Genomic DNA, 26,153 nt, shown 5'->3' with positions numbered 1-26,153 from the left:
CAGTCACACCACCTTCATCAGCCTCTTGCCCTTAACTTGTTTCCTTGAACCGACAACATTTAAGCTGTAATTTCCAAATCAATTTCGGGAGTTAACTGTTAGAGTTCAATCCGAATAATCACAATAGCAGTGCAGGTTTTAGCATGCTGTGAAAGTGTTACTTGTAACTTTGACTGAATGACTTTCTAACGTTTTTAAGATTACAGTATTCACACGGAAAAATACATGGTACGCTTGCAACCTTAACTTCACCTTAGCAAAGATTTTTGCTTTGGAAATGAACTGGTCACTGCTGGAGGCAGGAAGATAGACTATGTAAAGCAGTGATCTCATCTGCACCGGTAAATCTTATGCCTAATTTTTTTTTATGTTGCCACACCAATATCTTTAACTATAATGGTGACATTTTAGTGCTATTACACAAACAAGATTAACTGTTACAAAGGCTTACACACCAATAAATATATTTTGCTGTTTCTGCGATGAAATGGAGAAGAAAGAACATTGGATGTAGCACTTTTAGAACTAGTAATAGTTTTACCTATTGATAAATACAGTGGAGTGTTTTCTTTTTCTGCATAAAAATATACATAAATTTTTCCTGCTGTCATATGCAAATGAATAAACTTGTTTTGACTGGAAGTGAGGATGGAGGATGTACATACAGAGCAGAACACTGTTTTGGAGGAGGGGAGAAGTAATCTTTTTGTGAGAAAATAGTTGTTCATCCTTATAAAAGGAATGCAAAGAGAAATAACACTTCTCAATTCTTCTTTTTACTCCTTATGTTGTGCTGCCTCATTAAACAGATGTTAACTTGTGACCTTACAAGTAATTAGTTTTGTTGGTCGTACTAGGGATATTTTCACACCATATTGTGCATCAGGTGTTGCACACGCTGTATTTGCCTGATAAAATGTTTAGGTGTCCTGGACAGATTTTGCTATTGAACATTTGGTAGGAAGCCACGTACCTGTCTTGAACAGATTGTATTATTGCATGCTCCATTTTCACTGTCTTCTCTTTGTGATGTTTGAGATGCAATAACAGTGGCTTTGCTGCCTGGTTCTGGAGAGCAAAACTCTAAATTCCAGGTTTCCCAGTTGTGCTTATGTGGTCAGAAGGGGGTTGTGTAACTAGAATGGTTTTTGGAATTTTGCAGAACTTTGTGTGTAAAAAAACAAGCAAGAAAACAAACTGTGAAAATACTTATTGCAGAGGTGTGTAAACAAAAGACCCCCCAAAAGCAAAGCAGCTTCCTCTTTCCCTCCACAAAAGTGATCTTTATTTGGGATAAACCTTTGGCAAAAGTAAAGTTGAAAGTACCCTGCCTGGAGGAGTTTAGCAGTGACGTTCCCTGTCTGAGGAAAAGGTCTGTGTCTAACATCTGTGACCTGACAGCACCAAAATTTTGGATCATCCTTTTTGTTTGCTTGTTTAAAACAGCTGTCCTGAGCTCAGGCTTGACCCGTCCCCTCTGCCGTGGCGAGGAGCTGAGGACTGGCAGCGTAGGGACCGAGGTGTGCTGCAAAGCCTGCGCCTCGGGCAGAGGAGACTACAGCCCGTGCCATCCGTTTGTATTTGTTAACTTGTTTTAAGTGTAAGTCTGCGTGATGCAGGCCAGCGTTCTGTTTTTCAAAACCAGTTCAGCAGTTATTTACCTTTCAAGCAATTAACATAATTACCATTATGCTAAGAAGTAATTTTGGGAAGTTCTGCTCTGAGCCCTTATGACTCCATTGGGACAGTTTTAGTCGGGACTTATCTTTTTGATGGAAGCCTAATTGCAGTTTTGGCTTTGTGTAAACAAACAGAGGCAGCTAATTGTTTAGGCAAATAGCAGATTAATTTAAATATGCATCCCTAATAAAACAAAAATGGTCCCCATTATGGTACTCATTCCCATGGCGAGGAATATAAATATTCAGTGGGAGTGCCATTAGACAGGGATCTTAAGGATTATCTGCATTATTTCACATTGGTAGCACTTTCCAGATACCAAATAATCTTTACAAAAGCAAACATAAATCAATTTAAACTCATTTAGATACCATTTCACTATGTGCAGTTTCATTACCACACTCTTGCTTCACCTCCTTTGGGACGCGGGAGGAGTGTTTGCAAACTGGCATTGGTGCCCGTCCACAGCTGTCTGTCAGAGCTTTTATGTCTCCTTTTGAAGGAATGGCTATCATTAATCATTTCATCATTAATGGCCGTACTTGAGTAGAAGGAAGGCTCCTCCAGCTCCAGTCCTGTCTATCATGTCTGAAGATTGCTTCTCAGTTAATTCAGTGCAAAGGTGGCCCAGGAGTCTCCCATTCTGTCTGGCCCTTCTGTTCTGTAATACGCTCCTGATTGCTTAAGGTTGCTTTTATTCAGATTATTGCTTTAATGTACCATGCTTTTAAATAGAGTATCGGTGATCTATGCAGGGAAAATGTGCGATTGCAAATGCATCGTCTCTCGACTTGCACTTCTGTATTCCTCGAGGTTTGCGCTTTTTAGCTTTCTGAGAGCATTGAACTCTTGCTTTTTCAGTTTTCCAGAGTACCAGGATTGGGAGCTTTGCTGCTGGTTGCAAACTAAATGTAAAGAGTGACTGCTGTGTGCGTAGAGCTTCAGGTCTTTCACTCTAAAACTTTTATGTGTGCAACAGAAGGACTTAAGTTTGGATGTGGGTTCTTCCTCGCTATTTCTGTGGTACTTGAGATCAAGTATGTGTGTAGTAGAGTAAGAATTTAGGTCCCTCTTTAAGTCTGATCTTCTCTAAATATGGAAAAGGGAGAGAAGTCGAGCAGATTTCCTCAAGGTAGGTACCAATGTTATCCGAAAGTCAGTGTTGTATAGAAAGCAACACAGCCCCTAATGCCTGCACCCATAATTTTGGAAAGTTTTCTCTGAAGCTGTTATGTGTTGTTATGTAGCAACCTGAAATTCTGTTCTGCTCTGGACTCTCTTTTCTGTATACATGCTTTTTAATTAAAACGTTTATAAGCTTACATCATCAGGTGATCTTTCAAGGTTTTCTTAAATTCTAAGATAACACAAGTGTTTACTTTTTTTTATTATAAGGAACTGTTAGTGTTTGGAGCCTGATGACAGGGCGAGAGCCAATCCACCGTTACCAGCACAATCAGAGGATACAAGCCTTAGCTCTTGGTTCAGAGGGTGCAACGGTAGCAACAGCATCTGGCTTTGAGGTCAAAGTGGAAAGCCCTGATGACAAGGGATTCTGGCAAACTACAGGAACATTTGAAATCCAGAAATTGGTGAGTCTCCAGGCTACTCAGCTTCGTTCCAGGAGCTCCTGATCTGCTAATTATTTTTGATATGGTTTAGAGGAATCTTATAAAAATCTTACAAGAGTGTTGCATGAAATAGATAACAGCATTATCAGTTAGAGGCTACGATTTTTTAGCAGGTTAATGGATGAACCTTTCATTACTGAAGAGCAAGGGTGAAATGCTGGCTTAAGCTACAAGTGAAAATGAATAGAAGTCCATATGGTGCAGGAGGTTGGCTGTTTTTAATTATTTTTTTTGTCAACATTAAACTAAGTTGGCTCATCTTGTAAATCAGTTTTCTCGCATAGAATTGGAGCTAAAACTCAAGGTCTCATTCCAGATCAACGCTATCTGATTAATTCCGAGGCAGGATACTGCAGATGAGCTAATAGTATCACTTGTGAAGCTGTAACTAGTCGTGCAGCTTCTTTAGGTTGCACCTTCTGTCACTAAAGTTTTGAGAGTATTTTAATTAAAAATCAAAAGCTATCCCATTCTCTAAAGTTCTACTGTGGCTCAGAGTATCAACATTTTTTGGAAAGGGGAAAGAAGTGTGGTAAGAATAAATTGAGTCTTGCAACTTCTTTTCTATTGCAAAAAAAAAAAAACAAAAAAAAAACTGCATAGCTAATGGGTATGAAGTTGGGATCGAAGCCATTCCTGATTTATCCCCTCTTTCAAAGCTAAGTCAATCTTATGGTACTTAAAAATAAACAAAATCCCCAAACATTTTAAGAAGTATCACAGTAAAAATGTTAAAACAACACCATGCTCCATCATAGTTGGATCCATTGTACGCCTGCATCTTGCTGACTGTGAGATGTCAGTTTGCCACACACAAAAGAAACACTCAGGATACCACTCTTCTAAGGCTGGGTTAGAAATCAGTTGTGCTGTTATGGAGTTTCAACCTTTCCCATGGTAAGGCTTTTCTGCGGTGTTTTAACCATTTACTGAAATGGGAAGGACCGCATAAATCTGGCCAATGTCACGCTGGAGGCCTAAGAGAAGATGGGTTGAAATTTGGGTTGTCTTGTAGTCAAGTCCTGACTTCTCTCTTGGTTTAGGACATAAATACATGATTTCATAGGAGCTAAACTTGTTTCTGAAGCAAAATCGATACTCAGACTTCATCTGAAATGAATTTGGGATGAATCAGGGTTGCTGATAACCAATAGTTATCAATAGCTTTGCTAGTTCAGCATATGGCAGTAGAGATGTAAAAGAATTTTAGCCTGAAATAAGAATAAAAAGTCTGCTCTTTTTAGGTCAACTTCCTTAATCTGGTTCCAGATGTTCTGGGGAGTCCAGTGGCAGTAGCAGCTGCAGAAGACATCGTCTATGTCCTGAAAGGAGAAGATCCTGGCAAAATTCTCCATTCTGTCTATGGTCAGCCTGTCACGTGTCTTGATGTGTCTGCTCATGAAGCAGCCTTTGGGGTCAAAGGCTTTGGCTGGTTATTGAATGAGCCCAATCAGGTATTTATCTTCTATAATAATTTTACGCCTTCGTAATTAACAAAAGAACCTTTCATGCTAATGACTGTTTCTTCCCTGCTATTCACTGTAAATATTTTGCATTCTCTGCTCCTGAGTCCCAGCTGTGTGCTGCACCAGTGATCCTCTAGGGGGAACTAGTCTCAAAAAAAAAAAAAAAAAAAAAAAAAAACAAAACCAAGCCAAACACCCGCCCCCCGCCAAAAAACAAGCAAACAAAAAACAAACAAAACAACAAAAAACAACAGAACAATACCCTCCCTGAACCTCTCGAATGAGGACATACTGAGCAGTGTGTCAAGCCTCGCACATGTCTGTGTGCAGTCCTAGGAGGATGTTTTTTCAGTGTGTGCACTTGGGTGTTTGAACTAAGCTACTTCCAAACTGGTGAGAGTGGTGTGACTCTTGTATTAGAGGAAGCTAAATAATAATCATAGGTCTGAAGCCCCAGTGACACAGGTGGCTTCTTTCATCAGCACATCTTAGCAGTGGCAAGGTAAGTCAAAACCACACTGTTCTAGTAACCCTGCTGAAAACTCATGGCTTCTAATACAGCTGCTCTCAAACATACTTTCTTGCAGGAAGGGCTTTTTGGGGAGTTTTCAGACTCACACAGGTAACAGAAATAACTGTTTGTGTGTGGAATCCCATTGGAGATCACAGTTGGCAGCAGCCTCCTCCTGGATGCAGCAACTGCACCATGATGCCCCACTCCAGGGCAGGGACCAGGCTGCAGATAGACCTGTTTCCAGGCGCCTCAAGAAGAGTATCTATCCCTTTCCTGCATCTTTCCTAATGTGCCCGTTCCCTAATTTCATTCTGTTTGTTTGTGGTTATACTTCAGGCATGTGATAAGCTAATAACTAATCGGGAAGGAGAGTGCTTCAGGCCGCTGGAGTAGGAAGCAGGAGGTGAGCAACCAGATGAAAGGAGCTGTGGTCTGTGTTGTAAAAACAGTGTTTTCCCTGGCAAGCAACTAGACCAGGAATGCTTTATTTAGGACTACCTCTGTGTTATGAATAAATCTGTCCAGCTGCATCTAATTTACCCTTGAAATTCACATTCACCAGGGAAATGCAGAGGCCACCATAAATACCTCTAGGGTTGAGAGATGCTGCGAGGCCACGCTGTCTTTATTAATTCCTTTGCTGTCCTAATCCAATTCTTTTTTCCCCCAGAGGTGGGAGGTTAGAAGGTAAAATTGCCTCATTCAGGAGCATTACATCGGTGATCGCCTTTGTGCCTTGTAAAGGAAGAGAGAAACCTACTTAGGCCCCGGAGTGCCGCTCTGTAAAGCCGGACATATTTCCTCATTTAGTTCGGAAGTATTTGCTGTTTGATGGCAGGTTGCATTAAGCAGCACATCAGCACGCATCCTAATCAGGGAGACGGGGCTGAAGCCGTGCAGACGGCTGGGCTGTGTTGGACAAGGACGCTTGTTTGGCATTGCGGCACCAGCTGACATCACGCCGGAAATTAATTACTAATGTCTATTATGATAATTACTCACCTCGCACAGACGTGAAGGGACTTTGCCTGGGTTGATTACGCTGGTCACAGGTTGACAATCTGTCTTTGGGAGAGCAGTTGATCTCAGAAACGTATTCATGAAGAATTCCAGCCCTGCTTGGTTCTGGCGATGCAGCTGTGGTGGAAAAGCCGGGTTTCTTCTGTTTGGGGTTTTCTTTGTTTTCCCCAAGGGATTTTATTTTTCTTCCTGAGTGTAGGCACGCAATCCTACGGTTACTGACTTGTAACCTTCTTTCTGAAGAAAATATAGTTAGGGAAACCATCTTTGTCCCCCTTTTTTAAAACCTTTGTCTAATTTTAACCAAATTTGACAGCAGAGTAGAGATCTGAGGCATAAATTTTGTAGGCACTTTTATGTTGGAGAGGAGAAAAACATCAAATCTGTGGCATAGACTTGCCTCTTACTAGATGACAGGCATCCATGCAGGAGAGAGGGGGAATATAAATGCTTCATCTATAGGAAAAGTTCAATTTCCACCTTGGTAAGCATCTGAAAACCCAAGGATACTGCATTGTCTTGAAGGCGAGTCTGCTGAGTGGTCCTCCAACTCTTTTGTGTTAGCTTAACATAAAAATAAATAAATAAATCTTTAGTAAGGGTTATTTCAGCTGTATTAACTGAACATACAATGTATTATTTTCCTTAAATACCAAATTCAAATACTGAGATCTCTGTTCCCATCCTGGCTCATAAATGGGTAATAATAAGGTAAGATACTAAATCCTAACCTTTCCCTTTCAACCTTGAGCAGTGTTCATGACATCCAACAGACGTACCTTGAGGGATGGTGTCCAGAAGTTGCACATTCCCCTGACTCATGCAGCTGGGAGACCCGTGATCCCGATGCTGCAGCAGCATCACCAAGTGTGGTGTTCACGTGTTTCAATTCGGGTTTTGCATATTGTATGCAAAACCAATTTCGAACTCCACAGGCATTCACAGTTTTAAACTAGAGCTGGCTTTGGTCCTCTTCATGTCAGAATATAAATCTCCGAAGAAGGTAGTGCTGTGGCTGTCAGGATTAACATTATCTCATTGCTGATGCTTTTGTCTCACTGATGGGGAGATCTCACTGAAGCTTTCCTCCTAGTTGGTATGTTTATGAGCATCCCTGAATGGACCTTCTGCTGTCAAGTAAGTCTGGGCTCTTACTGTAACCTCACGTGAGCTCTCTCCTGATGTGGATTATTTCTGTGAAATTTATAGGTAATTCATTCTTTTGAGGGAGCAAAAATACTTTATCTAAAATTTAGCTGAAATCATCTTATGTTTTCAACAGTTATTGGTGATTACCTCCTGTTGTCATGGGAAGTGGTGGTTTTTGTTTTCTTTTTGCAGCAAAGAAACTTCACAGTATGCAAGGGAATTTCAAACTCGTAACTTTGAACTTCTTGTGTTGCATGCATAAGACACTTCAGAGTGTGTCTATATTTTGTTTTTGTTTTTGTTTTTTTTGCACAGACATATCCAATATTTCAGAACAGGTAGATGGGGGTGAAAGGAGGACAGTAATTGGTTTAGATCCTCCATCTTAAAAACAAAAGGCAAGATATGTTGAGATCAGATGCCTGATCTCAGGGAGTTGTTTGTTTGTTATGCTGTCACTTTTTCTTCTTTTTTGAGCTCATGATTAGCTTCTACTTGATGAATGCTGTTCAATATCACCTGTCTTTTCTCATCAGTGATGGAAATACTGCCTCTCTGTACCTCTATTTAACATTTCCACAGAGTTCTTCAGCTGCCTGCTAACATGAGTTATCTGAACTGATATTAACTGAAAAAAAATGAAATCACAAATTTTAAAATAATCCTTTAAATTGAATCTCATACTTCACAGTTTCTCCTAGATGATATTTTTAGGTCAGAGCTGTTCTACATGAACCTTTACATCTTGTACTTAATTTTAACTGAATTCCTCTTTGTGTACTGGTAAGCTTGCATGGTCTCTTTCGGTGTCATAATGTCTCCAGTTCCAAAGACTTCAATATTCTGTAAGTGCTTTTCAGTTTTCTTAACCACTGTGAACCTTGTAAATAGTCTCATTTTCACTAAATTGATCTTCATGAACTCTTGTTTTCATACCCGTAGCAGGGCAGGTCTTGCTGGTGAGTGATTTTGAACATGTGGGATTTGCCCGTAAGTCAGGCACTGCAAGGAATACCGTCCAGCAGAGAGACCAGAAGTTTTCCTTGCAGAAATTTTACAGGATGATTTTGCATTGGTTAACCTCTGCCTAGCTGGAAAGTAGCAGTAATCCATCTTGATTTTTCTATGCTTGTAAATGACCAAAAATAATTTTGCAAGTTAAAAGAAAAAAAAAAAAGCCCTTTTCTACTGACTGCTGTCAATGACATTCTGCTTTCTTTTTCATTATTTGTACATTAATATGAATACCTCATAATTGGCACAGTTTCCTAGGTGGCAAGTATCTCAGGTTTTGAAAATATAGCTGCTAGGATGTGCTGTGTATATTTAAGGTACTAACCTGTGAAACCAAGAGAATTTATTAGTTTTTAAGGACTACTTTGCCTTCCTTTCACCTACCTTATTCTTAGGTTAGGGAAAGAGCGTTTCTGGGCTAGGGCTTGCATCTTAATGGGTGGGTGGTTTGATGTGTAAACATAATACTCATTCATCTCAGGGTACCTGACTCTTACATCAGTCTTCAGCCACAAGTTAAATGAGTCTGGTGCCCTCATTCCAGGTCCTAGCAGACATCTGTCCACATCACAAACCCATCAGGTTTGGCACAGTGCTGGGGGCTGGCAGCCCATGCCCACAAAGTGTCCAGTGCTGGAACAGCAGGGGTTGCAGGTGCATTGGCAGAATTGCACTGCCCAAGCTTGTGCAGTGCTTGCCTGCACGGTGCTTGGCTCCGCTGCTTGCCACCAGCGTGGAGTCTTACGGCTCCAGTCAAAGGAAGACTTAAAAGGAAAAGCTGTATTCTGCTTGCTTTTAGCTTTATACGTGACTTTCTGGCAGGTGTGGGCATTTGGAGGAACAGGTAGCTGGCACCTGAGCTGCTGGATTTGCTGCAAGCTGCTCAGACTGTTATTTTTGCAATTCTCTGTGCGGGTTTTTAAGTATTGCTTAAGGCTGCTTGCTGCAGCTAAGCTCACGTGAAATAAGAGTGCTTGTTTGCCAGCATAAAGTCACCTTTAGGATGGCATGAAAGTCAATTTTCCACATGCTCGGAGAAATGGTTGTGTTACCAGCTTTACACAATGACTTATATCTGGCAAGAACTTGCAAAATAGTCTCTCTGGCTGATTGTCAAAAATTACATCATATTGGAGTAAACTGCTTTTAAATCAAACATCCATTATTCATGTATATTAACTGCTTTTTTTATTTTTTTTTTTTTACTGGCTGTTTTGTGTATGATTTACTCTTTTTCTTTCTCTCTGATTGTCTGTCTGTCTCCCTCATCTGCTCCTTTTAAATCTTAGCTCATCTTTAAATTTATGGAGCCAGAACACTTATCTCTGTATACAAGTATCAATATGCTGACCTTGCATTTGTTAATAGTCAAATTTTTTTGTTGTTGTTGCAGTGTTATCTGCCTTATTTACAGTAGGCAATTCAATATAGTTGCAGTGGGAAACTGTGCCCCCGGGGCTTGTAAACTTTGAAAACATTTTTTTCCACATCCCTTTAGAAATAAAATTCATACTTGCAGCGGTGTGTGCCATATGTTGTACTTAATTTGATGACTTCTCCTGCAAATGCAGATGAAGTGGCCTTATCACTTTTGTAGATATTCTCTGGATTGAATGGTATTAACCTGAGCAAAAACCAGTTCCCTTTTTATTGACGGTGGACTTGAAATTTCGTGACCCCTTCTTTTGCTGGCAGTATTCATGTGTACTCAGGCAATGTTTTCTGTGGTTTGGCAGAGGGATGGACAGAAGGAAAGGAGGAGAATGATAATCTGAAAATAAATGCAAATTTTGTTCCCGGTCTTGCTGCTTGTTCCTCTGCATCTTTGGGGATCTTAGATTTTGAAGCTTTTGATGTTGTTTTGATCCACTGCTTACTGCTCTTTGTAGTCACAGCTAAAAACCTCTGTCCTAGACAGCTCTTTTTGAGAAAGTAGTTCTCAAATGTATTGTGTGTTACTCAATAAGGAGAGGGATGTAGGCTTTGTGGGCATGGTTTTCTGGCATATATTTTGCCAGTGCTTATGATATTCTGTTTAATACTTCATCTGAAGAAGAATTATGTATATTATAGATATATATATATATTTAAAAAGTGCTTCACTCAGTTGTGAGACAGCGTTTTACTAGCCCTGAGATGCGGTAAGTCGGGACAAGAAGCAGAAGCGTGATTGCAAGGGAAGCTTGCGATTTCACAAAGCAGTTGTCTGCTGGCTGTCAGCCAGGACGGTGGGTTGAACACCCCTGCTCTTGCTGAAAGTACCACAGGCTCTTTGATAACAAGTGCTTGGGGATTTGTTGTTTTAATGTTCCGTCCAAAAAAGACATCTCCAACGACGCAGGATCCCGAAACACCTGCTGGGGTATTGGACATGCATGGAAGAGTTCCATCAACAGCATTTCCTTCAGTTCCTTGGTTTTTCTTGGAAGTATCTCAACCAGAGTACATAGACCATGCTTGACCTCACTTAGCTGCGAGATGTAACAAAGCTCACAGCTTAGCTCTTCTGGCTACGGAGATTTAATACTTTGTGAATTAATTTAGTCTTCTTTCTTGAGTTCTTGGACGGCATTTAAAGAGAGTTCCCCGTACCCACCGATCTGCAGTTTCCTGGAGTACAGTGAGTTTGCCTTTCTTCCTCTGCCTCTTCTAAGGAACTTGCCAGTTTCTCAGCGTGTCTATCAGGACGGTGACCATGGGTTGAGACTTGCCCAACGTAGGCAGTAAAGAGGGAAATTAGTCTAATGCACTGCCTTAACAAAAGAGAGTACGAGCATGAATAATTAATACCACCAGTCTGTGGCAATCGGATAAAATGAAGTCCCATTTGCTCAGCCTTATTAAAAGAGAGAGAGAGAGAGGGAGAGATGGTAAAGGTCGTTAAGGGACTTGTAACATGGAAAGAATCGCCTCTGAGATGGATAATGTGTTTTCTAATCTCTGTGGTCTTTAACTAAACATAATGGTAAAGGTACTCTAGCTATTTCTGGCTTGTTGAATTATTAAGCATTCTGGGAGATTGCCTGGCTCTCAGCCAATAACTTAGACTTTTTCATTTGAGCAATGTTAATAGGTAACGCTTTTTATTTTGTGTGTTAGATCCTGATACATCTGCACGGAGTATTTAATGCTTTTCCTCCTCTGTGTCCCAGAAGTCCCGGGGGGGGCAGGGATGCTCGTTAGTGTGTTATCCCAGGGTACTTCATTTCACACCCAAGTGCTCTTGGTTCGCTTACCTTCGGTTCTGTACCTATTAGGTCACTGGTCTTGGGTGTCCATTATAGGATTATAAATGTCTTTAAAAGGGTAATCCCCTTGCAGTGTGCATTATAGGATTATAAACCTCCTAAAGATCTTATGCTTTATCTGCCCTTTAACATACAGGCCCTTATTTCAAGTCCCTATTGACCAGGTATTTTCATTCTTTTTCCTTGGCCTTTGTAAAGAAAATCCTTGTTGCCTTGGGATATTAGAGAAGAGCTCATCAAAAGTGTTCTAGCAACTTCAAAATTGTCATCAGCATGCTTTTAAAACCCTTGTCTTCAAGAAATTATTATTCAGACCTTAAAATGCATTCTGAGTTCCTTTTGTTTCTTTACCTATCAGGTTGTCAGCATAAGGTTTTGAAATTCATTTACAGACCATAAAATTGTTCAAGACAGAAGTTCAATTTAAAGACGGGAGAAGCTTGAATGCTGAAAACCACAAAGAGCACCTTCCTTCCAAATGGTAGGGCTAATTGGCTAGAAATACACAGGTGCGTTACAAAAAAAAAAAAATAAATTAAAAGCAATCTTCCAAAGAAGGAAGGCTGACATGAGAAAAAAAGGAATTGGAAAGGGTAGAAGAAGGTGATGAAGACAAAAGCTTTTCCCCCCATTTCATGGATCTGAACTGTTACTTTTATAGATTCTCTTTCTTACAGATGCAAACATTTTTAAAGTGATGGGCATCTACGAGTTAGGTGGAGAGAAGTCATTTTTCAGCTGCTGCTGCCTGCATGTAAGGGTTGTCACAAGTCTAAATTGAGACTGCAACAGGAGAATATGGGACATCTGCTCAGACTGAAAACAGTGGAAACTTTAAATGCTGTGTGGAAGCAATTTTTCATTATAGTCTTTCATGGTCATAACTGCATGTTCAAGTATGTATTGTATGTTTATGGGGTGGATGGGAGCTCTGGTCATTTAGAGAAATTAATAGTTTATGGATGCTCACTTTAAGTATTAGCCCCAGGGGACTTTGAAGGAAGAAGCAGTTGGCCCTCTCTTCTCCAGAGTTGTAATGTACAGCTGGGAATGGCTGGTTCAGGGGCACAAATTGGGAGCTGGAATATATTGCTGTTGACCCCATCCTTTATTGTTTATAAGTTGAATTCAGCAGTTTATTGACTTTGTCTTTTGTTCAAAACTTTCCAAGGAGAAATTTGGTTGCCAGGCAGAGATACTAATTTCCTTTGCACTGAAAACTCTGCAAAGCGTCTTTGCCAGAATGTCATTCTCCCTGGTTTTGGTTAGTGAGCTGTTGGAAACTGCTCTGCAAGTGAAAAAAGGCTGCATGTTGCTCTGCACCTTAATGACTTAAGATTTTCAAACAATTTTGTAGCCATGTTTGTAGTAGGTATGGAAGTTCAAATTAATTTTTAGCAACTTTTACGTCCCAAGTCTCCATGCAAAGGTAGAGTGTCTCTTGCTGTACAGAGCTTGGCTAAAGTTGCTTTGTTTTGGGGGGTTTCAGGGATGAAAAAACATTGAAAACCCGTATTCAAGGCAAGTAATTTGAACAGCAGTAAAACAGCAGATAACTTAATGAAGACAAGGCTGGGAATTGGAACTGGTTAGGAGATAATAAATGTAAGCAACTGAGCAAATTGGATATGAATGTGCTGATTCTGGTAGGAAGCTGATAATATCCATGTATAAAACTAAGCCTTCCTTTTAGCTTGGAGAAATGGGAGCAGAAGGAGGAAACCTGCAAAGTCTCTGCCCATCTTTGCAGTATTCCTAGAGGTTTATAAAGGTTTGTTTTTGTAGCCTGGAGGCATCCATCACAAAATGATCTCCTGCTCTCTTAATTCAACCTTTCAGATGCATGTTAAAATTGCACAGCTAGGAAGTAAAAGGCCAGACAGCATCACAATCGCTGTTCTGGCAAATGTTGAAATAATGTGCACAGACAGTGTAATATTTATTAAGCTGCGTGCTTTTTCTACAGAAAAGTAGAAGTTAAGAGTATTCAAGTGACATTGACATAGCCATGCTGATGTTGCCATGGAAACCATAGGGATTTTTTCTGTTGTTTTAAATACTGTTACTCTTCTCATGGTCATAGGGTTTGTTTTTTTATTTCTTTGGTTTTTAATTAAAGGAGCATCACCATGAAATCTAATAATTTTTCCAAGTTCATGTAAAACCAGGAACTGTGCTGAGCTTCACTGGGATTTGCCCAGTATGTTTTTCTGTTTCTAAAAATACTTCTTCCCTCTCGCTGAAAGGCCCATATAGATAAATCTCATCTGGCCCCCCAGGAAAGACAGCGAATGTGATTAAACCGACGGACAGGAGGGTGAACAGAAGGGAAACAACGCATACCTCTCTTCCAGTCTTTGGCGGCATCATCTTGGATATTGCTTAAAATCTGAGATGTTTTTATTCCTTTCCCATCTGATCTGCCATTTCAGATGTTATATGTCTCTGAATCTGTTTGTTGAGTGCTCTGCACAAAGCCTATCGCAGGGCCTGTCAGCGCTGAGTCAGTGCTCGGTTCTGCTCTGTAATTTTCGCTCTAGTTGATTGAGTCTGTCTTGAACAGTCCATCTGTCTAAACTTACCAAATGTTGATGCTGTTTACTTTTGCTATTCTTTCCAATATTCAAGTTGGTAAAGAAATGATTTGCTTTTCCATGTAAACCTTAAAAAGAAAGAGAGAAAATCTATATAGCTTTCTCTGACTGCCTGAGACCTAAACCTATCTGCTGCTGGTTGACATGAGCCCTGAATCCCTGCTTTGCACTGGTTTCCACTGTGAAACTTTCTCCTTTTTTTTTAATGTATGTTGTTGCCCATCTCAATAGGGATAGATGTGTGTGTTGGCTACTTGTTAGAGCATTGAGACAATGCTAACTCTGCTCTACTTCCCGCTGCAGCAATATGTAGTTGGGCTCATGCTACATTTAGCCGGTGTTTGTTCTCTTTCTGCCAGGTTCTTCTTTACAACCTGGAAACAAGTCAGTGTCTAAAGAAGCTGGGCAACTCGATGGGTGACTTCACATGCGTCAACCTCCAGGACAGTCCTCCAAACATGCTCGTTACAGGCAATAAAGACAGAAGGTAGGTACTACCAAGAGCTGTAACCCTTCTCAAATTAGCTTACTTCCTGTCCTGCTGTCCTACATCTGGACCTGCTAGAATTTGTTTCTCCTCTAATGTTTCAAATGCAGCCTGCGTGAACTTCAGGAACAAAATATTAGGTAATAGTTGGATGTGGCTGCCAGTTTGCTTTGTTTCAGAAAGCTCCATGGGAAGACTTTCTTTTTAAGCCATTTGGTGGACGCAGTTGGTGTACAGCCCAGCGAGACCACTTGGAATATCTTCCACTTCCCCACCACCACCCGCAAAATTAGTTTGGCATTTAAAAGCTCACTTTCTGATATTAAAAAAATAACCTAAGGGATGAATCATGTAGGATGAGATGGGTCCGTCTGCCAAATGATGTCAAGAGTGTATTTCGGAACACTGTGATGTCCCTCAGGTGACAAAAAAAAAAGAGAGACTTTCATATGAACAGATTCCAGCTTCTATTTAGCTGATTAGCAGCTTTCTCTTTAACTCCTTGGCTTGGGGAGTAGGATTTTCCCTGCACAATATCTGGTGCCAGGAATGGACGCGCTGGGAACAGTCAGTGCGAAAGGATTAAAGTGCTTAAAAAGACCCTTTGAGTCCAATTTTTAGGTTTTCTTTTTTGGCTAGTTATTTGTGGGGTCTGATCCAGTGCACCAAAGGAGATGTGGGATGGCGAGGAGCCAGTCTCTAATGGCTCCCTGTTCCTTCCCTCCTCCTTTCTGCACTGGGCATCAGGCTGCAGGTGGTGGTCTGGTGTGGCGGTGGGTATCAGATTGTAAGGCGGATACTTCCCTTTGCCAAATCCCAGACCTCTGTCCCGCCAGTGCAGCAGCTTGCAAAAATGATTATTTTGTCAAACAGCTTTTTTCCTTCTCGGTGAATAGGCAGTGGAATCAAACCTCACACTTCCTCAGCAAAGAGGATAAAGGAAATATCTGAAGTTTGATAGGTGTAATTGAATCCCTGAGAGTTTTTTTTCCCCCCTCTAAAAGCAGATAATTGATTTTTCAAAGCACCCCGGTAAAACTACCTGTGATTTTAATCTTTCCCACATTGATGAGAGAGTAGATAAAGTTAATATCCTTTAAGTGAGATTTAAAATTTACTCCCTTTATATCAGAGTAAACGTCTTGCCCTTTCCCCTCCAGAAAGCTTTTCTGTTGTTCAGCTCAAGCATTGACTGAGTTCAGGGGCTGACCATCACTAAAATAACAAGAGGTTAGGAATCAATAGTTCAGCAAATAAGTTTGGCATCCAGGAGACAGGACCATGTGTATGTCAAAGGTCAGTTTCTCCTGCAGTGCTGCGTGAAAGGTATTAATATGTGGGATAATTTACCTACAGGTGGGATGTGACTGGAAGCTCCATAGCCCTGTTATGTAGCAAGTGTACTAAATAGAGACCTTGCCACGTGGCCACTGGGAAGATGTCTTGTTGTAATTAAATACAGCACTTCCAAAATGTTGCTGGCGTATGCTGTTCTGTTAGTCAAAGCTATGATTTTGAAAAGTATGATGGATGATCCCATTGAAGCAACATGTTTTTGGTAGGACCTGTGAAACTCTCAAAAATTACTCCTGAAGCATTGGTGATTTATTTGATTACGTCGCTGTGCTTCACGCCGCTACAAGATCTGGTAATAGGGAGTGTGTGCTGATGCACTGCATGACAGCAGCCTTTTTTTTGGTGGGACCCGAGACAGTGAGTAAATAGCATTGGGAGAGCAAGTGTGGCAAACCCAGTATTACACCATTGCTGAAAATTGTGGATCAAAACATGTTCCATCTTCTCCTAAAGGCAAGTGAGCTTACTGCACAAGCACTCAAACAGGAGAGTCAAAGCCTGGGCACAAGAAGGCTTTCCTTACAGCTCCCTTGAACTAGGATGCATCTGATGTGCTCCCACTGAGCCCAGCTGCTGAGGCAGGAGATGGAGGGCCATGCCAGGTCTGCATCAGAGCATCACATTAGATTTGCAAAATGCTTTCCCTTTTTTTAAAAAACAAAACAAAAAACCATCTGAGCAACTCAAGTGTGCCTGTAATTCTTCCAGGGGTGTGCCAGAATGGACACCTGCCTGAAACCTGGGTCCTTGCTAATGAAATAACCAGGACACAATCAGATCTTTGTTTCCAACTGTGCTTACCAAACAGAAGAAGCTTTGATTGTCACACAGAACACATGCAGGAAGACAGGGAGAGCGCTGAGTGTGAACGCTTCCAAACCGCTCCGTCCTTACCCAAAGCACAGCTCTAATGTGTAGCCAAAGCTTTTCTCTGCTGGATTTGGAGAAAGCAAGAAGTCCTTTTTGCCATCAGCAACTGTTGTGAGGGGGTTTTCCTAAGGGTGAGTGCAGAGCCACACAAAGCGTGCTCCTCGCTCTGTTCCAGCATGTTTTTCTGCGTGTCAGATGGATGTTGCTCTGTTGGAGTTTTGGACTGTTCCGCGGCCTTTTATTTCAGTTGCCGAAATGTGTTATTTGTAAAATCATATGATGCAATCTCCATTTGAGAAAGGAAAAGGAAAGACTTGCAACACCATTAGGATCATAGCGGGGGTATTGAACAAAAGACAGTTAATGTATTGGAACAAGTGTGTTTTGGCCTTTTTTTGAATTAATGTGTACCTGATGGTTTCATTCTTGATAGCCCTCAGCTGGGAGGAACTTTCTCTGGCTTCTTTTCAGCTGAGATCAGTATTTCCCCTTTACTTCTGTTTTCACTCACTGCATTTTTTTATTCTCTCATGCACTTTGCTTTATCTCTTAGTCTTGATACATAAGGATCAGAAAACATACTCTTTGTGGCATGTACTGGATTTAAAACTTAACACCATTATCTTTATTCTTGTGGACTTGTTGCACTGGTTGAAATCGTAAGCTCTTTTTCTAACATTCTGCTTCATTAAACATAGTCTTATCTTCAATAAGTCTCTCTTCAAACTCTTCATTCAATAACTTTTGAAACTTAGATGTACCTAAAAGGTGCCCAAAGTCACTAGGAGTGTTTTTGAAACCTTTTCCAGAAGAGATACTGTCTGCTGGGTACTTGTGGATAGCTCTGTTTCAGTATTGGTGATTAACTCAAGTGTAGAAACCTTGATTTGTCTCATGATTTGCTGCATGTTTTCACTTTCTTGATCTTCATAATAATAGCTTGTCCTTTCCTTGATATTTGTAATATTATTATCCCTATGCCTTAGCAGACGTGGGTTGGGTACAGAGGGGGTAGGGTATGTTAGTGCTATGCCAAATACACGATCCTTTATGCCTCACAGCATTGCTAACGGTTTGAGGGGAACAGATTTAGGGGAGCTTTCTCCAAATTTCACTTACCGTTTCTTTCGCTTCTGGCTTGCAAAGAAGACAGCAAGAGCCTGAAGGTTGGGAGAAGTCTGCATTAAAAAATCTTTGATAATAGCTGGCCGAGTGAAAATACAGTGGCACAAAAAAGTGTCAAGCCGCTACTGAGTGAGCTGGTGCTGTGGAAGGACCTCAGCCAGGACCTCAGCCAGGACCTCATCTCCTACTCTGTATTTCAAGTGATTCCTGTGATCTTTTCTCTGCAAAAGGCTCTGGGTGAATTGCTGGTGGTTCAGTTTGGTTGAAAATACACTTAATATGAGTGGCTGCAGATGCACAGCCGCTTTTATCTCTGTCCTTAATCTGCTTTCATTTAGGGTCAGGGTGTACGACCTCCGCAAAAGCGAATCGCTGTGCTCCCTCTACGCCCACCGGTTAGGGGTGTCTGCGGTACAGATGGATGACTGGAAGATTGTCAGCGGAGGAGAAGAGGGCATGGTGTGCGTGTGGGATCAGCGGATGGGCACCAAGCTCTGGGAAACGCATGCCAGGTAACTTTGTCTACACGGGATCTTATGCAAGGGCTGGCAGACAGGAGGAATGTGGGAATGGGATGATCCAGGACCAAAATAACAACATGCCCACATCTAAAGCTTCTGTGAGTTCTGTTTGTTTTCCTGTGATTTGAGAACCAGACTGGATTCATGTGCATGTTTCTGTGTACCATGAGCTTTCAGAGGCTTTTTACTTCATAGTTAAAAAGAGTGCTTCAGCTAGGGAAAGGAGAATGAAAGCTTTTTCTCCCCTGGATTTTCCATAGAGCTCAGCTGGCATCTTTGTAGAATCATAGAGTGGCTTGGGCCGGAAGGGACCTGAAAGATCATCTAGTTCCAACCCCCAAAGAAAAAAACTTCCACCAGAGGACTGATTTCCCCCCAAAATCTCCCCTGCCTTTTCTGTGTTACTTCCAAGGACTTGCTGCTGCTGCTTTTCCCCTGCTCCTTCTCTGACCCGTCCACCCCCCTGGAACCTTTAGACCTCAGCTTCTTCTCTCTGTCCTATCTTCAACAAGTATTTTACTTTATCAGTGTCAACCAGTATTTACTTTATACTTGGATTTAAAATGCTGGACTTCTGGCTGTTGGCTTCAGTGTAACTGGTTGTGTCTGTCTCTGTCCTCTGCACCCTGGTACAGTACCTGAGCTCCTGTTCACCTCCTTTGTGCATTCCCTTAGCAGTGACGAGCGAAGCCAGATTGGGATTTAAACTCGGGGACGCTGATAAGAGAGTAACAGTTTGTACTGAAAGCACAAAATGTTCAGTGCTGAAAGTACAAGCTGAGATCAGTACCCTGGAATTGACAGAAGACTGTTAGTTACTACAAATCACAATTTTCTGATCAAGGTAAAATTCCCAGCGAGCTTGCTTTGTCTGAATGAAGACCTCAAGGATTTAACCACTGAGTGATGCCCTGTTCTTAATAAAATGAACAGATACATCCTGATTTTTTTTTCTTTTAATGCCTCTTCCCCACAGAGGAGGCAGATGAGGTATTTACAGTCAGAGAAGTTCATGTTGGAGTTGTCATTGATTAATAGCAGGTATCTCCTTCTCTTTTGACCCCGTGAATTACAAAGCCCAATGTGATGCAGCCGATGCATTAAGGACAATATTGCATTGATTATCTCCTGGAGCAGCACTAATGAGCATGCCAAGAAGGAGGGCAAGCAGGGCAGATCTGCTGAGCTTTGGTGTGGAGGGGAAAATGTACTCAAAGTGAAACCATTAGGTTAAATGTTTAAAATACTGTTTAATCTATATAAGACTTGGAAAGGAGCACTTCAATCAAAAAGTCCTTCGTAGACCAAAGAGGTGTGCGAGTTGTTATCCCTGCCAAGAGCCAGTGTCGTGAATGGAAAGCGAGGGCAGAAGCAGGGGAGAGGACAGGAGGAAGGTTAGGGCCGTGGAGATGAGTGCCCTTAACCTGATGAGTTACCCCTACTTGAACAGCAAATGCTGGTTCTGGGTCGGTTTATTCACCAGTGAGGGGGAAACACCAGCCCTTGTAGCCTGTTCCACAGAGTGGATTTCTGAATCATCCCTCGCTCAGTGCTTGGGAGGGGGCTGTGAGGTCCTGGCTGAGCAGCTGGCTTTGGGAAGCATCCTGCTCATCCCTCAGATGCGGTCCTTATAGCAGAGAGGCAAGCAGGCAGCCCGGATCTGGCATGGCTTGTGTGCTGCCAAGTGTCTGAAATATTTTCTGGCCTGTATTCTGGTAATAGTCCACTAGATGGTGATAAAAGCTGTGTTTATCTACTTCAGACAGAAGGAGAGGAGCCAAAGGTGCAGCTTCCCAGCTCCTGACCATAGAGGGGGCACTGATGGAGATGAATTCTTGTTTAATCCGGAGCAAACCCTTTACTGTGCTTGGATTTTAAGAGTCTAATGCAAGTGGCATCTCACTCAGTGCTGTGGTTTATTTTTCAGACATCCAGTCCGCTATATCTGGTTTAATTCCCATAGCCTCATCACTGCAAACATCCCCGATGAGAAGACTCCCCGAGGCAGCAGCATCATGGATGATGACCTTACTGCGCACCGCAAGTGAGTAAGGCAGCTCTGAAGGGTAGGAGTTTTGGCACTGTGAAGATCAGCTCTATTAGATGTTTAAAAATGGCACAATAAGCACCTGACTCATCATCCAGAGCAGTAACAGAGAGGCATGGCATGTTTAAAAAAAAGAGAGAGAGAGAAAGAGAGAGAGAAGACTTTCAGAACAGCTGATGAATTGGCTGTTTACTTCTGAACACACACAAAAAAATGCATTTCATATTTCAGCAGGTGAATCTAAAGGCCACTGAAGCCAGACGGGGAATACAGCCCTTCCCTTGCTTGACTAATATTAGTAATGATGTCTCCTCCTGAAGGAAAGCTGCTGGTATTTAAACTCCAGGTTTTGATATTTGCATCTCAGATGGATGTTAGCATGTCTAATTGAACTATCAAACTACAATGTACTTCCTTCCCCCTTCCTGAATAGATTAGAAATGTTTCAGCAGATGACAGTTATGTCTCCGCGTTGCTAAATTCAGCCCTGTTTGTTGCCAGGGCTTGGTGGGGTCCATGGAAGGAGGCAGGTGGGAGTTTTCTCATGTCGAATCTGCACAGATAGCCCCAGTGCAGAGGGGATGGGTTTTTATATTCATCTTCCGAAGCACTGAATTTTGGTCTTTTCTGGCAATTTCTAACTCTAATCTAATCTAATTTGCCCTGCTAAAATATATGATTAAGCTAGCATGCTGCCCTGGTTGTGTTTTGCACAGGCATCGAGGAATCATCTATGCCTACGAGTTCTCAGTGGACCAGCTGGCTGTAGAAAGTGTCCTTCCTATTTGCCGCTCCTCCTACGATGAAGTGACTGGCTACAACTACAACATTGGCCTCGCAGTTCCCTACGATAACATTTAGGTAACTCACTTTACTTGGCTTCAGTGGTCCAGCTCTCTGCCAAGTCCGTGGCTGTAGGCAAAAAGGAGGTTCACAAGGGACAAATGCCAAAAAGATTGCACGAGCTGCAGGCACATCAAAAGGGCTGAGTTTTACCCAAAAACCTTGGGGTTTTGAACCAGAGCAGAGTATGACTGCCCTCGAGCATACCACTAAAACATGTTGCTGTGCTGTTCAAAGGTCTGCTTGGTGGAATAGAGACTGACATACGAAGGGGAGCAGCACGCTTCGGTGCAAACAGACGTTCGTTCCCACTGCTTGCGGGGAAAAATGCCACTGATCCCAGCTTGGCAGGGGACGTGGGCTGGTCAGGAAGCGAGAACCCAGAGTGGCAGACTGCTGAGATGGTGGCAGGCTGGGAGCACATCGAGGAGTTCCTAGCCTGCAGATGCCTGCCCATCCTGAGGGGAAAAGACAGGCATCTTGCTGAGCCCTACGTGATTGGAGTTTCTTTCCTTATAATGAGCTGCTCATTCTTCTTTTCCTTTAAGTGCACCAGAATGTGTCTAGAAACAGGAATATGCTCAGAGGGTTACGGTGTTTGGGAGAGCAGAGGCTGATGGAGAGAAACGTGAAGGTTGGCCTCGTCCAGACTGGGTGCCTGGAAACTCAGCAGGCCAAACATATCAAAATTATTTTAAAATACGTAATTTTTTTTTAAGTCTCTAAAATCCTAGATTAAATGTTTTCTGATTGTATATATGTACATGTGTGTGTTTGACTTTTTGTTCTTAGGTCTGTTAGGGTGGAATAACCCCTGTGCACTGAAACACAAGGCCATCATGTCTCAGGTTAGTCCTAAGGTACTTTATTTGATGGCTCACGCCTTTCGTGCCACCTGATGGTCACCAGGCCAAGCCAAAGCCTTCCTCACTGCTGAGCTGGCAATTGATCGTGTCAGTTTAATAAGCAGAGGGGACGAACTGCCTGAAGTCCCCCTGCATTGCTAATTTGCGCTTATTTTACAAAGAATCTGAGGGCTAAGATGTGATACCTCAGGTGAAAGAGAGAGTAAGGATTTACCTTAATCACAGGTTGCACAGAAATAGGTAGAGCCAGTTAGGTTGACCAAGAGCTCAAGTCCTGTATGGATATGTTTTACTGTTGTAAAATTATTTTTTGTTTGTCCTCTGCCATTGTGAATGTCCTGGTGCAAGCCAAGGTGATGTAAACCAAGTTTAAATTAAGTTTTAACAACTTTTTGCTGGCTTAACTAAATCAGTTTGTAAGTACAGTCTGTTAAATCAGCCTTTGCAAGAGAGGGGCTGGCTGCACTGTCAAGCAGAAATTGCTTCAATTCTTCCTCTGGTCACTGAGGCAGCCCCTGGAGAGCTTTGTTCTGCCTCCTCCTGCCTGGAAGAAGTATTTCACAGCCCTTTATTGTGTTTGGCTTGGGGTGGTTCTCCATGACCCCTAGGCCAACCTTCATGTGTGTGTTTGTGCTTTAACAGTGAGTTTGTTCGTGGTTATGGACTGATGTAAGAAGTGCAAGGGGGGAAGTCATTCTGGTCATTCTGTCTGACGAATAAATTTTTATCTTTTCAAGAAGCCTTTGGTCTCTTTTTTTTTTTTCCCCTCCACCATTCTGGGAAGCCAGCTCCCCCCCCCCCGTTATTCCTGGAACAGCCAGAAGTGTCACGAATGTGTAGCTGGGACAAGAGCTTAGTTGAAACCTGTCAAATAAATAACAGTTCCTGTAGTACAAGTAAGTTCTGGGGTTGCTCAAGCCTTGTGTCTTTTGATGTGGCCGAAGACAGAAAGCTTCCGCCTTCATTGTTCTCCTTGCCTCAGTGCCGTGACCCTGTGCCCTGTCTCACTTTAATACATCCTCGGCTCGTTAAGCTGCTGACTCTCCTCATCTGGCCTCGTTATCTCAGGGCAGCTTTGGTCTTTCTTCATCTCCCTGCTGCAAGCAGCAGATAAGTTTGCCTTGGGCCAGCGTGGGTTGAGACCTTTTCCGGGCATCTACCTCCTGACTTCCCTCTCCTTCTGCACTGCCAGGGGCGAGGATGTGTCTGTCTCCCTGTGCTGCTCCCTGGCAGCTGCTAGAAAATGGATGCGCCTGGATTGATGGAGGTATCTGCTGGCTTACACAGAGAAGACCTCCTAGTCATCAATTTGAGACCAAACGTCAACCCAGTTGGGGTACTGGAAGACTTGGGGTAACATCTAGTGGGGAAAGAGGCCCTGTCCTGCCCGCTCTGGATGCAGTCCCTCTGGGTGGGTCAGAGGGTGGTCCATTTCTAACGTCACTGGAATTTGTTTAGGAAAGTTGTACCACAGCAGAGGATTGTGTATATATTTAACTGGCATTCGTAATGCAAATGAGGGCACTTAGGCTGTTGGAGAGTATCCGTGATGGGAGTTTAATTTTCGATTCTGAAAAGGGATGATGTCCTACTTCAGTGGGTAGTCATTAATACTGTGCTGAAGTGCGTGCTGGAGTGCAGCAAATGCCTCTGCAACTGTTTAAATGTCGGCTAACCCTGGAGAAGATGCAAATGAAATCTGTTCCTTAATAACTTTGAGAACGGCGTCGCCATCCAGTCTTTAGCAGAGAGAGCTGATGAATTTGGCTTTCCCAGCCGGGGCCTCCCTGGGACTTGGTGCTACCGGTATATGATCAGAAAAGCCCTGCTGTGTCCCCTAGGCACAGGTTCTCACTCAATGTGGGGACATCTCAGGTGGGTGAATTTGAGGCAAGGTTCAGGAGCTGCAGTCAGGGCACTTGGACCAGTGCTGTTGGCTCACCAGGGGCTGAAGGCTGACGTTGCAGCAGGGGATGGAGCGAGGCACCAGGCTGGTGGCCTGGGCAGCTGGGGACGGCTGAAGGAGGCATTCAAGGAGAACGTGTGGTACTTCTTTCCTGGACATGAGAAGTGTTGGAGCACGAGTTTCTTCCCTCTTTTATCCAAAGGGAATGCATGATCAAAGGGGGTGGCTGTGGCTGTATCGCAGCCGCCAGCTGCTTCTAGGAGCCAGAGCTCTGCTTCAAGAAAAAAGGAGAAGGGAGGTGCGGAGCGGAGCAGCCTTGCAGCAAAGGACAGAGGTAGGGCACCCACAGCTCTAGTGTTGCACTGACAAAACAGCTCTCCTTCTACATACTATGGGCCCAGGGCACCACCAAAGCCCCCATGGAAGTGTTTTGTGTCCTTGGCTGGGATGTGGCACGCTGTCCTTCCCTGTCCTGGTGGAGAAGCACCTAGTATTGATGTGCTGTGATGGTGAAGAAGAAAAAAAAAAAACACAACACTTTTTTCCCCTCTCTGCAGCCCTTTTTCCTTTCAATGACATTTGGCTGCTGATTTCCCTCTTCAGTGTCCCCTAAAACCTTCAGCTGCTGATTTCTCATTGCATATTTCTAATGGCTCAGTGCATCTGAGCCAGTGCTGGCGTCCTCCCAGCCTGGTACCTTGGAGCCTTCCCTGCTGCTGAAGGGGAGATGAGGCAGTGGCTCAAGTGGTAGAAACTAACAGAGAAAATGCCTGTCCCGGACCAGGAGTGGTGACATTGGCCCTCTATCCTGGTCCCCTGCTGGCGGCAAGGCTCAGGCTTGTCAGCCCGAGTCCTGCTGTCCCTTTCATCTGCTCCCTGTAACTTTCCTCCTGCACACTCCTCATCCCGTTTCCCATAGAGGAGACAAACAGGAGAGAAGCAAAGCTGCAGACGAGGTGCCCTGGGCTGCCCCACGCTGCCCTTTTGTGCCCTAACAAAGCAGCCGGGTGCAGATAATTAGCTCAAGGGCTATAAATAACCCTGCGGTCCTGCCCCCTTCTTTTTGCATGCTGCTTGCAGCCTTTGCTGGCTGCAAGAAATGCTGATGCTCCAAGAAAACTGCTAGGGAGTTTGCTCCTGGGACTGCAGGTTTGTTGGTTTTTTTTTGGTCACACTTTGCAGTGGTGCTGCACCCACTGTGTGCGTCCTGGAGGAAAAGGACGGGGCATGGATCTGCAGCTGGGTGGGGACAGCAGGGCTGTTCACAGCATTTCTGTGGGAATTCCTGTAAGAGGAGGGGGAAAGGAGCCTGTGGTTGCTCCTCAGACCTGGGGGATTGGGGCTGGACAGTGGGCTCTTGAGTTCCTGGGGAGGGAAGGGAGCAGTGAGGGTCTGGTGCAGGGAGGAAGAGGATGAGGAGGAGGGGTTCAGTCCCAGCTCCTGCAGCTGGGAGGTCACGCACTGAGGCTCTGCAGGGACTGGTGCTGATGCAGCCAGGGGTGAGCCCAGGAGGGGTCTGGAGGAGGATGGGGCTTGAGTCCTGCAGCCCTACAAGCACAGCCAAGGATTTGGCTGCCACCGGGGAGCACTGGGAGACCCCAAACGCTGTGCTGGAATCACTGGGAGCTCCATCACTGCCAGCCCAATGCTCCCCAGCCCTTGCACCCAGGGCGAGCCCCACGTGCTGCAAGGGGGGATCCCCCAGCTCCAGGGGCTGCCCGTGCTCCAACGTGGTTTCCTTCCAGAGGGGCAAAGCTGCAGAAACAGCCTCCAGTGGGGACAGACCACCCAGCTGGACAGACGGATACCGGCCGGG

The 26,153-nt window shown here is 43.4% G+C and overlaps 1 protein-coding gene across 1 annotated transcript in view; it reads left to right on the top strand.

Moving 5' to 3' along the window:
• The window catches only part of FBXW8 (F-box and WD repeat domain containing 8), a 51,353-nt gene extending 28,183 nt beyond the window's left edge, over positions 1 to 23,170 (top strand). Inside the window, exons 6-12 of the mRNA XM_032199154.1 lie at positions 3,076 to 3,272; positions 4,556 to 4,765; positions 14,676 to 14,803; positions 18,493 to 18,666; positions 20,603 to 20,719; positions 21,439 to 21,583; positions 21,803 to 23,170. Coding sequence (XP_032055045.1) covers positions 3,076 to 3,272; positions 4,556 to 4,765; positions 14,676 to 14,803; positions 18,493 to 18,666; positions 20,603 to 20,719; positions 21,439 to 21,583 — 971 coding nt within the window. The 3' untranslated portion in view covers positions 21,803 to 23,170. The remainder of the gene's footprint in view (positions 1 to 3,075; positions 3,273 to 4,555; positions 4,766 to 14,675; positions 14,804 to 18,492; positions 18,667 to 20,602; positions 20,720 to 21,438; positions 21,584 to 21,802) is intronic.
• The last annotated feature ends 2,983 nt before the right edge of the window (positions 23,171 to 26,153 follow it).

The sequence above is a fragment of the Aythya fuligula genome, chromosome 17, assembly GCF_009819795.1.
Source record: "Aythya fuligula isolate bAytFul2 chromosome 17, bAytFul2.pri, whole genome shotgun sequence".
NCBI lineage: Eukaryota > Metazoa > Chordata > Aves > Anseriformes > Anatidae > Aythya > Aythya fuligula.
This window is presented reverse-complemented; position numbering and strand designations above follow the sequence as displayed.